At 39.3% G+C, this 15858-nt stretch overlaps 1 protein-coding gene across 1 annotated transcript in view; it reads left to right on the top strand.

Annotated features, from left to right (window-relative positions):
* LOC117379073 (CUB and sushi domain-containing protein 3-like) overlaps window positions 1-15858 on the top strand; it is a 319068-nt gene that overhangs the window by 20071 nt on the left and 283139 nt on the right. The window contains exon 3 of the mRNA XM_055225479.1: window positions 13248-13360. Within this exon, the coding sequence (XP_055081454.1) occupies window positions 13248-13360 (113 nt within the window). The remainder of the gene's footprint in view (window positions 1-13247; window positions 13361-15858) is intronic.

The following is a 15858-nucleotide window of genomic DNA, read 5'->3' as shown; positions in this document are numbered from 1 at the left end:
TGTGTGTGTGTGAGTGTACATGCATGTGCCAGTGTGTGTGTGAGTGTACATGCATCCACCTGTGTGTGTGTGCGCATGTGTGTCCATGTGCATGCGTGTGTGTGTATCCATGTGTATGTATCCATGTGTATGTACATGCATGTGCTAGTGAATGTGTGTGTGTACATGCATGTGCCTGTGTGTGCGTACACATGCATGTGCCTGTGTGTGCGCGTGTGTGTACATGCATGTGTCTGTGTGTGTACATGTGCCTGTGTGCGTGTGTGTACATGCATGTGTCTGTGTGTGTACACATGCATGTGCCCGTGTGTGCACGTGTGTGTGTACATGCATGTGCCTGTGTGTGCGCGTGTGTACATGTGTGCCTGTGTGCTAAGGTCGTTGCATGCTCTTTTAATTGAGTTCTTGGGTGTGGGCGATAATGGCTGGAGCAGCAGAGCAGGGAGACACACTGAGTATCTGTGTGTATGTTTGGCAGACTCTCTTGTCTATGGGAGCTTAAAATAGAACCAGACCAGCACTAGCCTGAAAGATCTGTAGGTAAAGGTGTAATTAAGTATAAAATACAATTCTATCCCTTTTGGAGACATTCTGTCATCAAGAGGGCAGTGAATGACACTGGACAGTGAAACCTACACTGCCTTTAAACAGATTTTATAACTAAATGTTCATTTGAGCATAACTTCATATGTAATGAATGATTAGAAAAGTTAATTATTTGCTTAAAAAACTTGAATTCGGTATATATTTGGTGTAGGTAAAAGTAGGGTTTTTAGCTTTTGCAGTATGTTATACTAGAGCATAGTCACAGAGTATAGCCCTGAGGTTATATGTTGTCACAATAATGTACAAAGAATATTGTGCTAAAACCTTATGTATTATTTTTTACATAATAGCAGTTATATTGTCTGCTGTTGGATGATAATTGGGCAATTGTCTACTTTTAGAAACAAGAGCAAAACCAAAACTTAGACAAATGAGAACAGCTTTTAAAAGATCATTAGTGCTGCAAACCACTATCAACTGTTCTTATTTGAATTGTGTTCTACAAACACTGCTGTGATTCCATATAATTCTTCTATTATGAAATAAAGAAAAGACAGAGGATTTATTTATAGAATACAAGCAGTACTGTTTGAAAACAAACAGCAGCCACTAGTGATGCACTGTGACACTTTCCTCCTCCATGGAAATTGTATGCCTGGAATTTTCTACATTTGGCATTAAATCTTGAATTTATTATTATTATTTTATTTATTTATTTTTTGTTTTCAAAATTACCTTGAAAAACACAACATGCATTCTTATGGTGAGCGGGCACTCCTCTCTACAGACATCACTTGCTTGTCTTAGTGGAAATTAAGATTTTTTTTTTTTTTTATATTGTGTACCACCTACAAAATAATGATTCAAACAAACAGTATGGTTTACTGTTTGTATTTACAACTCAGCAAATGCCAATTATTGCATCATAACTTTACAACTCTCATTGTATTTCTAATGAGCAAGACTCATTCCTCTTCTCCATCCCTTTTCTTCCTCTCTCGTCCGTGCCCTCTCTCTCTATATATCTCTCTAACGAATGTCCCTTTAAGGCACTGCCAGCTCTGACACCTCCCCTTTAAATTCCTGCAGACACATGCAATCTGTCTTGACCTATCTCCCACACACAGGTGTGGGTTTCTGCACGCATGCGCTCAGCTTTACTGTTTGTGCTAAATGAATATGTGTGTGCGTGAGTGTGCATGTGTCAAGTCTAATAGTAAGTGATGGACTAGCCAGCAGCCTAAACAAGCACAAGCTCTGGGGGGCAGCACTCACTATCTGTCTAAGGGTGAGAGACAGGCAGCCGGCAGGGAGATCAGCTGCTCACCATCTCAAATAATCTCATATCCAGACTAACAGGAAATTCTCCAGCAGAAATTTACAGTCATGAATTCAGAATAATAATAATAAATCATGTATGTGTACAGTATTTTATATCAGATAGTAAGTAGCCTTTTTTGTGGAAAATTTGAATGTTTTGCACTTTCAAACGCCATGTACTCGTAATGTATTATCTTCGACCCTAATAACAGATATTGGTTCTATGCTTTACCACATGTATTTGTAGGGGTTGTTCACGTGATCATTGTTTCTATGACATCTTCTTACTTTTTGGTGAGGGTCCAACACCTACAGTATTACACTCCATGCAGATTGTATTGTGTTGCTTGAAATGTGTCAAAGCGTAGCATTTCCATTTAATAAAGAACGCCTGATTTAAAGGTAAAAAACAATAACTGCAGTTCACCAAATGATAGGTATGTTTAATGACCATAAGTTTAAAGCCTTACAATGGAAAATACTAGTTAAATGACATCTCCATGGAGATAAGCAGGTAGCAGCCCTCCTCCAGAAAAGTTACATAATGCACCTTTAACACAATTAGATCAATAAAATACTATATAATACTAATACTAATACAGCCATCGCAGAACATGGAGAAGAGCGCACCCTCACTGTAAGTACGTAAGCCAACAGTGGTTTAAAAATGAATGAATGCATATCTTTTGAAGCATAGGGAGTTAAAATATTTAAGGCAACTCGATCAAAGCGCAAATATTCTGATTGGCTGACCCAGGAGCTGAAAGTAAATACACTCGCTAACCGATCTACAAAAGGAAATTATATAGTTCATCATTACTGTACGCATGAGCGAGCTTGGGCACACACCTTTATTGAAATAGAGAATGGGGAAAACCAATTTCCTCCAAGCAGATATCCAGAGCCCAGCCTACGTGTGCACTCTCCAGTTCTTAAAAAACAGTAATTAAGCATCACCTTGCATGCACTCCCTCCTGTTATTCCACCCTCTGTCACTATCGTTTATATGGATAGATTTTTTGTCACACTTGAAAATCTTATGGGGTTCAGAACACAAGAAACGGCTACTGACCAAATCAAAAAACGACGTTACTGGCCACACATGCAAAATGTCCATATACATACATTAGCAAAACCTTTATAAAGAAGTAAACAAAGGCCTTTGAACCACCTGAAAACTGCTGGGTCACTGATGGAATACATTTATTACTATTGTGTCAGAATAATTTTGACTAACTAAAAATTCTGTGAGGTGCGATGACACAATCCCAAGCTCTATCTGTGGATTTTTTTCTGATGTGAAGAACTTTGTGAGCACCTTTTCTCATTCATTAGATGTAATATTTATGCAACAGGAAATACAGAGGTAAATAACTGACGGAAGTATGTTAAAAAATACTAAAAAAAATACCTATTACAGAACCTTTGAGAAACCATCTTTCCATTACTTTCCCTTCTCTACACTGTAAAGATGCCCTAGGTTGATATGGACCCCTCACAGTGCTTCTTCAAGAGGAAAAGAACTCTTCGTTTTTGTTCCTGGACCTTTGAAGGTGACACCAGAGTCAATGTGCTCAAAGCGCCCCAAGGAGAGAACTCCGAATGGGGTTGGGCAGCGGATTAACCTCCCTGTTGGGTCTACTAGTTCAAAGACAAACATAAAATAAGGAAATCTCCATTATTTCAAGTGTTCAGTGTTTGGTAATATAAAAAAATCCATAAGTGAAGCAATTACAATCTCTACAAAATGGGGAAGTATGGAAAAAAGATTGGTACGTGAAGTTCTTCAGGCGTGAAGTCCCCCCCCCAAACATTTCCCGATTCCACTGTGTTCTATACGGTCACATTTTTATATAGCGCTTTTCCACCTTCAAGACACTCACAGCGCTTTACATTAAGGAACCGCCCATTCACGCATGACACTGGGGGCGAGGTGGGATAAGTGTCTTGCCCAAGGACCCAACGAAAGCATCTGTGGGAGCTGGAATCGCACCGCCAACCTGTGGGTCAGTGAGTCTAATCACTCAACTGATGATGTTTATGTCGAGAGTGGGATTCGAATCGCCTAACGCTCTACCAACTGAGCCACTGTTAAACCTCACTATCTCAGAATAACCCAGATTGCAAACAGCTTCTTATAATTCTAAGGGCACGACAAGTCAGATATGTTTAAATCAATTCAATTTATTTTTCTAAAGCCCAAATTCACCACATCCTTCATCTCATACGGCTTCACGAATTTGTTGATTTATCCAAAAAAAAAGTGAGAAAATCAAACTGTAATGACCATGGGGGGACCAGGGTAGTATTTTTTGGTAAATCGTTCAAAAGGATGGTTAAAATAAATTGCAAGGCGTTATTGTTGCTGTTGTATCTCGAGGTGAATCATTGTGCTGGTCGTAGATCCTGTCACAAAGCATTACAAAGGCCAGTAGTAATAGTGTGACCATCAGTGTGCGGTGAGCTTACACGTTCCCTCAGTGATAATACGAGCGGGATTTAAGGTAACCTGGCCTGTGGGGGGGTTGCGGTTGCTGTTGTGGCCCTGTCTGCTTCTTCTAATTTATGAGGCTAATTTAATGGACAGCATGCTAGCACAGTCAAGGACCCTCCCTCCATCACACAGAAAAGAGAAGAAAGTGCTTTCCAGGAGACAGCGGTGACTATTGACCACATGTTACTGTACGGTGAGGGATGGTGCCGTGTGTGTGTCACTCAGTGTGGAGCTGTTCATCAATCACTGACTATGAGCCCTGAACTTTGGACATGTGTAGAAGAAATCAATCGAACCGACGAGCGCTCAAGCAAAGGCATCCAGGACAACAGCGATGTGCAGTAACAGGCGTTATCACTCAACTTCATAAAGCCGTTGTTCAGGTAATGAGCGAACAAAGTTGAGAAATGGATAATGAGATGATGCAAAGATGTTTGAAAGCAGGAGTAAACGCTGAATATGGTTAACACAGAAGAATTCAAGTCAGTTAATTCCCGATTTTTATCATATTCCGAAATTCCGAAGTATTCCAAAACCACACCTTTTTTTTCTTTTCTCCATTTCTGAAAATCCAAACAAAATTAAACCATTATTTTTGCGTACACTCTTCCACAGCACTAATTAGCTGACCACCGCCATTGAAAGCATAAGCTGCTTGGGCTATTATTTTAGTCTTTTCTTTGGAGAATTCAGTATGATGGCAGAAGTGACTCTTTCTGCTAGGATAATCACAATTATAATAATTATAATTACTATTAAGTACTTTTTTTAATAGCTAAGGCACTTTTCAAAGACACAATACACAGGGAGACCAGTCCAAACGCCAGCCAACTTTAGTTCTTATTAGAGCACACAAATTAAAAAGAAAAGGAAATCCAGTCATCACATGACATGTACATCTGTGTAATTGAGGTATTTAATCAAAAGTGAAAACTAGGCCTGTCACAATAATCATATATCGACTTATCGTTCAATATATGAAAGCTGGAACCATATATTTTTGGGGTCAGTATTTACGGTGTGTACTTTTTCTTTGCACTACTGGGATTTTTTTGTAATTTTTTGGCTATACGAAAAGATTTAAGCCGTAAAAAGTTGAATAAATAGCTTGTATGACTCATTACAGATGCAAACTAAGAACTAAAGTGTTTAATTCTGCTGTTTATTTATTGCAGCTCATGATTTTTAACAATATTGTAGATTTAGAATAGTTTTTGTGGTTTAAATCTGCTTTTGGGTTATTGTGTTAGTGGCATAAATTAGTTTCAATATTATCGTTTATCATCTATATTTTCTTCAGTGATATATATAACTTCAAAAAGGGTTATCATGACAGGCCAGGTGAAAACTATTGCTTAGAATCAGTACACTGTCTAAACTCTATAGGCCTACTTACTGGGGGTAGAGGTATTTCAAATCGAACGCCAAAATCTCATACATTACATAACTAATGAACTTTGTTTATGTAATCTACATGTGTGTGGGTGGTTCTGAGAGTTCCTCCGTTGATCACACGCATATTAATTAAGGCTCCACATGACGAAACAACTCTGAAATCTGGGAAAGTGATGTTAGAAAATAAAACAAGACGCCGCTCAAGATCCCCAAACAATCCTCAAGTGTGTATACGGCCCGAATTAATCAGCCTGCATTGTGCTGCAAATCTCAAAGTGCAAAGAGTGCCATCGAAAAATCAAACATACTTCAGACACCAAGCCATTCAATATTGGTAAGTACAATATATCATACTCTCACATAATCACAATTATCTGCTTAAAACAAAACAGGAGGCACATTGCTAAACAGCCACGAGGCCTATTCCAGTTTGACTTTACTTTCCAAATAAGTTCATCTCTATATTACACAAATGTTACCGATAGCTCACATTATATTAGGCCATTTTATCGACTGATGGTACACTCGCTCATGCCGCCAAATGCTTCTCCAACCATCAAAGCCAACGTCTCACACACAACGTTAACAATGGCAATTTGTGTGGAGTATCTTGCCTAAGAACAACTAAGCTAGAAAGACTCCGACAGATGTCCCAGATCTCAGTATTTTGTCAGGAAACATGTATAAACCCTTGCCACTCGTGCAATTCTCCTGCAATACATCTGGTAATCATGATACTGAAATTGTGTTTAATCAGCCTTCTCCTACCAGTATGTTGTTGCTCTTTACATCACGTTAATTAATTACATTAGCGTCTACATTTTGTCTCTATCAAGCAATGAATTATGTAAAGATTAAGCGACTGTGAGGTATCTGAAAATCATTTAGCATTTTGCCACTGGTTGTGAATGTCCCACTGGGTGTATTGACATGGATGAGTTCAAGGGAAGTTGAGAGGTTTAGAGCAATTTGGCCAGTGAGGTCAGGTTTCGGGTCAGTGTAAAGTCAATAAAGCACAAACAAACATATACGCGCACGCACACACACGCGCGCACATACGCTCTCTCTCTCCTCTAGACCTCGGACAAGCTGACCAGAGGTCCCACGGCACAGACCTCAGTGGTTAGAGACTGTAGCAACACGTCCTGACACCGGCTCTGGGTAAACACGCAGCTTTTATGAGTTAGACTGTGGTCAGGTTCAGACTTCAGGGACCACGACTGGACTTTTGGACAACTTTTTTAAGTTGTTCTATGTTGATTGCTTTACATGGTCAGTATTTGGTATGTGTTGTACTCCAGATGATATTACTATTCAAAGCCTTGAGTCTGCACAATGTTCATTTAAAGGTCCAGTAGGTAACTTTTCTCCATGGACTTCTCAACAGTATGACATTTACATTAAACCTGTTTTCCTTGCGTTGTTGAATTACAAGTGTCCGCCTCTAAAAGCTGATTTCTAACTTGACCTGGTGGTGTCATCTGCTTGCCTCGATGGAGATAAGTGACTTTATTGCCTTATTGTGGAACATTTAGGGAGAGCAATAAGATCTTAATGCAGATAAGCAGGTGACTCAAAAGAAAAATTAGACAGTTCACCTTTAAATAAGTGATAAGTGTTTTAATACTGACTGACTGAATGTAACTTTTGTGTGCATTCTCAAAAACATCCTTCTACCTGCATGATGGCAGTTGTATAAGCTCTATATGAGTTTATTGGTTAGTCTTTCAGCACATATGATCTGCGTGCTGTGTATTTTTAATGTATTGTGTCTATATATAAATATTTTGCATTTTGCCCTTTTCCAAAATGCCATGCCCTGTGGCTGATTTCCACTGATGGATTAAGGATAAGATTGCATGGAACTGCATCACCCTTATAGGAAAATTCAGTCTAATCTATAGGTCACATCGAGGCTATTAATAACATGGCCTCTTTGACATAACATGGTTTTATAATAATTCTAAATTGCAGACTAAATTCAGATCTGAATACATTTGCATTTGTTAGCTTAATGATTTTTCTTTTTTTCCATGAACACAATGTATTTTTCTCCATGCCACTTATGAGCTCTAGTACTTTCCCACATTGGAATAACCTTGCATAACAAGATGAATTATTGCAATATTTGTGAGTTCACAAACTCAGGAGAATCCATCTTGGAGTGCCCCTGCTGTACTGTTAATCACATGGGTGGAGCAATCGCAGAGCAGCTTTGAGGTTTGTGCAGAAGCCCAAGTGAACAAACAAAACCAAAACAAACATGGTGATGCTGACAGACAAACTTCAGCCTATTTTAGTGTCAATACAAACTGTTCTGTTTGTCAAACACATGCAAAAGGTAAGCATTTTGTGCATTTGTGGACAGGGAAGATGTCTGTGCTTTTCTGTCAGCTGGGTGTTTCCTGTTGTTCAACCAATCAGATTCAAATAATTATCTTGATGTTCTTTGTTTTCCAATCGTTTTCAGCGAGAGTCATCCCAGGTTGATAATGTGTAAAACTCAACTCAGAACAGCACACACATCAATCTGACGTGAACCAGGTTAAGAGTGGATAGCCTATTCATATAATTCACGATATTTTTCATAATTGAATTTTACATAAAACTGATATTTCACTACAGCCCGTGTGCTCACCACTTGTCTGATCTTGTCCATTCTTCTCCCTTCCATTTTATTTTTACAGTTTATCTCTTCAACCTTGTCTCGCTGTCTTTCATGACAGTAATAATAATGACAAATCTCTTTTTCCCTCTCAGCAATAAAGGCACTATCAGATAGAATAGAGAAGAGAGAAAGAAAGGAATGGCACAAGAGGCTCAAGATCACATTATCCAGTCTGCACGCTGGCTTTTTGGAACAATACTGTGTACTCTGTTTATCATAACCAAGAAAACACTCACCTGATGCACTCACAGGGTGTTTTTCATATGAATAATGCAATTTCACTGACTTTGAAAATGTATTTGTACTTAATTAGAACCATATTCACTTCAGCTGTCCAAGGCAAACTGTCACACAAAGTCCAGGCAATCAATTTTATTTTGCATTTGCAATTAAAGAAAAGTCGTTTTTTGATTAAATCTTTTAATCCTGAAAACTGCATAAAGGTGACGTGGCCTCTTTACCCTTGAAGACATCATGAAAAGGGAAGAAAATGAGTTTTATATCTCCAGTTCATGCTTTTACATCTGAGTAGAAGGCATGATTGAGTGATTGATTACAATAAGACGATATACACTTCCCCAGAGTCCAGGGCCTTGTTTTGATTTCTCAAAGTTAATTTAAAAACAGAACATCTCTACAGACTTGCTGTCACCTTTCAATTTACATGAAGTCTGTTGATTTATTTTACAATTTGAAACTTTTTTGACTTTTGAATATTTGGTCACAAACTCCTACAACCCAACTGTGATTTGAGCAGTGATTTGCATATTACACTTGACTCATTTGATGTGTGAGTTTTCATAGTGCCACAGCTCGGATGCATCAGCAGTCCTCCCAAGTTGTTAAACATTTAATTCTGGGATCTTAAAAAAATAACTGTTACTTCCAAAGTTGTAATTTAGCAAATCACACTGATTTATTTAATGTTCATTTTCAGTCCTCTGCTAAAGTTCTTTTTCAGAGATTAAGTAAATGCACCACGCCCATCAATGAAACAAATCTTACATCCAAAACATAGTCATTTCCACTTCCTATACTTTTCCTGCACTATTAATTCCACACTCATACTTTTTTAAGGTACTTTTGTAGCCATAGCTGCCCAAGGTAAACTGAACGAGCCTAAAGACACAACCGTGGCATGGACTAGGATGGAAACAGCGTACCATCTGGTCATATCATAAACCCCTCCAAAAAAACAGTAATTATTGTTGCTATTTTGGGTGATCTCCTTCTGATTTTATAGCAAGTATCAGCGCTAAATCAATGAAAAGCAAATAATTCACCTGTAATTTAAAGGCCCCATATTACGCTATTTTCTGATCGATGTTATAATGTTGTGTCCTCATCACAAACACACCTGGAGTTGTGTTTTGTTTAATTCACACATGCTTAACACACACACCCTGCATATTTAGGCTGAGTTCTTCTCTCAAACAGAAAACACTCTGTTCCACCTTGTGATGTCATCTGGTAATACAGGAAGTGCCCCACCGTGTTTTTAAACTCCAAACACCTTCACTAGAATAATTTGGATGATTTCAGCCCAGGAATTGCCCATCTGTACTGAACTAAAGGTAAAAGGAGCTGAAAACTACCACTACATGACATCACAAGGTGGAACAGAGCATTTTGAGCTTTGGAGATGTTGAGAGGCTAATAATAAAGTGTTACTCAAACATGTGAGAATGAAACAAAACACAAGTCCAGGTCTGTTTTTGAGGAGGTAGCAGCATTATAACATGGCTTAAAGCTCACAAGAATCCATTTTGCGTAATATAGGACCTCCTTTAAATGTGCATTGTGTAACATTTCTAGTGGAGGGTCTGCTACCTGCTTATCACCATGGAGATGTCACTGTGCCTGGAATGTCCTACAAGATGGAAATAAATGTGTATCTTCAGTTTATTCAATAACAGATAATTCTTTCACGGCTCATACATAAACATAACATTTAACTGTGAGTGGGCTTGCCTCTTCACAGATCTGACCTGTACCTAGACCAGGTGGCACAACTTGCTCCAGCGTTTCTCCATGTAAATACAGGAAATGCAATAATATCCCCATGGAGACCCTCCAGAAAAGTTAGATAGTGCATCTTTAAATTCAACCGTGAGGATTAAAGCTACAATAATAAAATGAAATTGCTTGACAAAGTTTCAAGCATGAAAACATTAAGATTTGGCAAACATAACAGCCCTTGGAAGAAAAATCAGTGCCGCAACTGAAAGCGTGTTGTTTTTGTGGCAGGAAGCTAAAGGTGAGTGGTCCAAGGATCGAGGATTTGTGCTAAGTCCCCAGGCGCGTTTTCTGTTGGTGTGATATTTGACGAGATAAATAAAAACGGAATAATTAGTTCCAAAGTGCACGCAGCGTAGCCAAGCGTAAAAGCTTATAGTAGCAACAGAGGAGGCCAGGGTGAGAACGTAATGGAATAAACAGCAAAGAGATGTCATGATTACAGGGATGACAAAGAATATTCAAAATGGAGGATGGATTGAGCAGTGGAGGCAGTAAGAATGAAATAAAAACTTGGAGAAAAAAATATGTGTTTCCTTGAAGTACAGTTTTTTTTTCCAACACTGAAGTTATTTTTATTGAGTTTAAATGGCTAAATCTAGTCTTAGAACAACATGGATGCTAATTAGTGACAGGTTTATACCAAAAATGGGCACTTAACACTCTTAAAGTTTATTTATATCAGTGGTGGAATGTAACAAAGTAAAAGTAGTAAAGTGCTGTACTCAAGTATACATTTTAGATATCTGTACTTCACTTAAGTACATTTTAAATTGATTACTTTTTACTTTTACTGCACCGCATTTGAGAGCAGGTACACTTTTTTACTTGAATGCATTTTTTAGCAGGACTGAAAAGTGAAAGTATTTTTTATTCTCGTTTGAGACCTGCTGAAAAGGCGGACGGGTTTATTTTTAACACAAAGCAAACAAAAATATACAGATAAAAACAGGCAGAGAAACGATTCAGTTGTTTCTATTGAATAAAGTAAAAATCACTACTTTGAAGCTTTATAAGAATTTAGTACTTCTTCCTCTACTGATTTATATATATCGCATTTACAACAACTTCAGCTGACCAAAGCGCTTAACGTCAAAGTAAATAGGATAGCAGTATCATGGATAGAATACACAGCAGAAACAAGACTATACGTAGGAGAAATAGACATATATTCAAATACAAAGATGTCCTATGCTGTATTTTAGTTGGTCAAATTGGAGATAAACATGACCAGGCGTCAATCATAAGGATAAAATACAGAAGCAAATGATCCACTGCCTTTACGTCACAATAAGGTTGATGCTCGTAATGTATTTGTCAATTTTAGCTCCTCATTGAACTTAAGATGGAATCAGTGTAAGAAATATACACAGGACAGGGATACCGAGGATCAGAATTATTGTCATATCACTCTTCCCATACTTATATAATAGGATTCTTACAAGCACTTGCAAAGGGCAGAGTATTGTCCTCGAGATTGAAAAGCACTAAAGCATACCCACAATGTTAAGGTTATTCCAAAAAGAGCTACAATTAGATGCATTGGATTGTCTAGAGACCCGAGGGTGAGGATTACGGAAGTTTAGAAAGCTTACTTTATGAATTCAGGACAGGGGAAGAAGAAAAGGACAAAGGTGGTCCACCAACTAGTCTGTGGCATATAGTTAAATGCCACTGAAGGAGAGAGTCCAAAACAGTGGGGATTGGAGAGACATGGGCGACTCCAGGAGAGAGCTGAAGGGTGTAGGGAAGAGTCAGAACGTGAGATCAAAGAGGAGCAGGGAGCAGTGAAAGTAGGAGGCAGCAGTGTGGGAATTTTAGCTCCCGGACAAGATAAAGTACTGCGCCGAAATATAGGAGCCCTATCCATACACAACACGTCTATAGTCAGTTTGAGTCCAGTGAATATGAAAACACGCCTGGAATTCGTTCAGGATGGACTGTGTAGCTTTTCTGCTGGGAGACTGCTACCTGTTTGTTTTCGTGGAGATGTCACTGCTTGGAATATTCCAAATTTTTTTATTGAAATTTGCTCCAAAATTCTAGAAAAGCATGCATTTCCGTAGTTCTAACTTGTAAATCGACCTGGCGGCTTCAGTCATTGAGATAGATATGTTTCGCGCCATACTGTGGAAAATTCCTGAGAAATTAATATCATCGCCATAGAGAAAAGGTGTTGGTTGAATGTTGAAAGAAAAATATACAGATGTAGGTGTTTTTTATTATCTGTTCAATATGACTTTTTTGAAAGGCAAACAGAGTAATGGATTTCATGTGTATTGGAAACAAGAGTTCAGTACCATTATGGTTTTAATCGTGCAGTGAACCTTATTAAAACCTGCCTATATAAAAATGTATTTCTGCACGGACAGCCTTCTTCATAATATCCATCCATCCATTTTCTTCTGCTTATCCGGGGCCGGGTCGCGGGGGCAGCAGTCTAAGCAGGGACTCCCAGACGTTCCTCACCCCAGACACGTCCTCCAGCTCCTCCGGTGGGACCCCAAGGCGTTCCCAGGCCAGCCGAGAGACATAGTCCCTCCAGCGTGTCCTGGGTCTTCCCTGGGGCCTCCTCCCGGTGGGACATGCCCAGAACACCTCCCTTGGGAGGCGCCCAGGAGGCATCCTGAGCAGACGCCTGAGCCACCTCAGCTGGCTCCTCTCGACGTGTAGGAGCAGCGTCTCTACTTCGAGCTCCTCCCGTGTGACTGAGCTCCTCACCCTATCTCTAAGGGTGCGCCCAGCCACCCTGCGGAGGAAACCCATTTCGGCTTTCTTCATAATAAATGTTTGTTTTTGTTTCCACAGGCTGACTGGATTCCAGGTTCCCACACCCGTCACGAGTACAGGGAACGTCTTCTCTCTCAGACTGACCAGTGACTTCGCCGTCTCTGCACACGGCTTCAAACTGAACTACGAAGGTCAGAAAATCTCTTTATACACTCTTATACATCTGAGATTGGACTTGTATCCATTTGGGATCCAGGCTGCACCACTTAAATTCCCCCCTTTGACATTTTATATCCTCAATATATAGATCCTTCTTCCATCTGAGGGTCATGTGGTATATTCCATTTTCTTTCAACAAGTCTGTCATGTACTGAACCCAATCTACACTTTTTGACTCCTTTCACCTCAGCAAAGAGGAGGACCCGCTAATGGCTGACGAGTTCATCCTTTTTCCCTTCAAATAGACGACTGTCAAACTGCAACATGGCCAAAAGAGGAGGCCCTGAAATCAGAGCACTCTCGGATAGGCCTTTATGATAAATTGAGATTCCTTTGCTCAATCAATCAAGTGTATTTCATAAATAGAGGTGCTGTAGTGGCTCTATTTTCTCTTAAAGGTTAAAAGTACGGCAAGTACGGCAGTAAATAGAATGTAATCAAAAGCATGATTAATTTGTCAAGACACGTTTAAAGGGGAAAATAGCATATGTGCAATTCTGTTAGGCTCCTTAAAGGACCCGTATTACGCAATTTTCTTATCTGTTATAATGTTGTTTTCTCATTAAAAACATGTTGTTTTGTTTCATTCACACGTTTAACACACAAATCCTGCATATTTGGGCTGAGTTAGTTTTTCTCTCAAACAGAAAACACTCGGTTCCATCTTGTGATGTCATGTGGCAATACAGGAAGTCCTCCACTGCGTTTTTAAACTCCATACTCCCTGGAATCGCCCATCTCTACTAAACTTGAAAACTACCACTGCATGACATCACAAGGCAGAACAGAGTGTTGTGAGCTTTGGAGATGACAGACTAATTATAAAAGTTTACTCAAACATGTGTGAATGAAACTAAACACAACTCTGGGTATGTTTTTTGATGCGGTAACAACATTATGGCATTGCTTAAAGTTCACGAGTCAGTTTGCAGGTTTTATTTGTTACTTGCATATGTTTGAGTAATCTAGCAATCTCTCCCAAGCCCTATTCAAACCTTTCTTATGGTTAGTAGTACAATTCTGTCCAATGCTCAGCCCACAAGCCTACGTCACCCACTCTCCCACATAACAATTTTCAATAATGCATGATACAAAACAATACACTATAACTTCACAAACCTGACGTGATGTGTAGTAGTTTCATTAGCTAAATGCATGCTAATTGTGTTGTGGAGGCGGAGTGACGGAGAGCAAAGGGAGATCATATAGTAAATTGAAACTTATAAAACACGTTAATGCGTTGTTTCTGCAAATACAGCATTTTCAAAACAATAACAGGTAACATGGTGATCTCATGTTGGTGATGTTATGTGTTAGCAATCAATACCCCATAGAAGTGTAATGCCTCCGCTTTAAGTGAAATGCATAGTGAAGCGTGTCATATCCACTTTAATCTCTCCGTAGTCGCTGCAGTAGTCACCTGTAAATACCCAACAGACACAGGCGCAGACTCGACGTTTGCGATTCAGCCGACCCTGATCAATCACAGTACTTATTCCTTATCCAGCGCTAGCACAAGTGGCCCTCTTTTTCTCCCAACAGTTAAAATTAGAACTGCAGAGTATCAGCCATGCGTCCTGTGTGCACTAAAGATATCAGATTAGAAGAGAAAATCTTTGATGTCCTCAGTGAGGCAGTTAGTTCCGCAGCGTAGAGACGGAGATAATGCTGTCTACCGGGGGGCACACATACATAAGACTGAACAAACCAACAGAACAAATAAGAAAACAATTATGCAGTTCGCCGCTATTGACTAAACAGATAATGCACGCAGCTCAAGGTGACAGCCCTATCTGACCTTCAGCGAGGGTGAAGGCACACAGCACATTAAAGTGAATATTTACAGATTGTGTTACCATATTAAAGGCATTATTATAGGCTCTGGATTTACCACGTTTAGTCTCAAGCATGTACTTTTTCACTTTGTATTTGTAGTTTTGTGTTCATGTGTGTTACTATTATTCTTACCTGGACAACCAAAACTCCACACTTTTACAAAACGAGCACAACGGCTTAACAGTTTTTCTGCAGAATCAGGAAGTGAAGTACTAAACTGAGGTAAAAGAAGTTATATGCAGTACTTTGTTCTGAATGAAAGGAGATATATTCTGCATTTGACAGACCAGGAGGTATTGACTCTCCAGGCAAGTATTGTTCTATAGCGTGGATGTCCAAACTTTTTTTTTTTATTGAGGGCCGCATCCTGAAACATATTTGAAGCGGAGGGCCACAGTCAATACTCTGAGTTCTGTTGAGTGCATTTGACATAGTTTTGACGCCACCACCGTACCTTTTAATAAAGCTTGGAATGTTCATTTTATGTCTGTTTCACAATGAAATGTGATATTATTGAGGTTATAGTACTAGTTCTTAAATTGCAGAGAAAACGTCTGTATGATCAATTGGGACAGGTCAGCAGAAGGTCTGAGGGCCAATAAAAATGGTCTGAGGGCCGCATTTGGGCCCTGGG

This window comes from Periophthalmus magnuspinnatus, chromosome 11 (genome assembly GCF_009829125.3).
Source record: "Periophthalmus magnuspinnatus isolate fPerMag1 chromosome 11, fPerMag1.2.pri, whole genome shotgun sequence".
NCBI lineage: Eukaryota > Metazoa > Chordata > Actinopteri > Gobiiformes > Gobiidae > Periophthalmus > Periophthalmus magnuspinnatus.
This window is presented reverse-complemented; position numbering and strand designations above follow the sequence as displayed.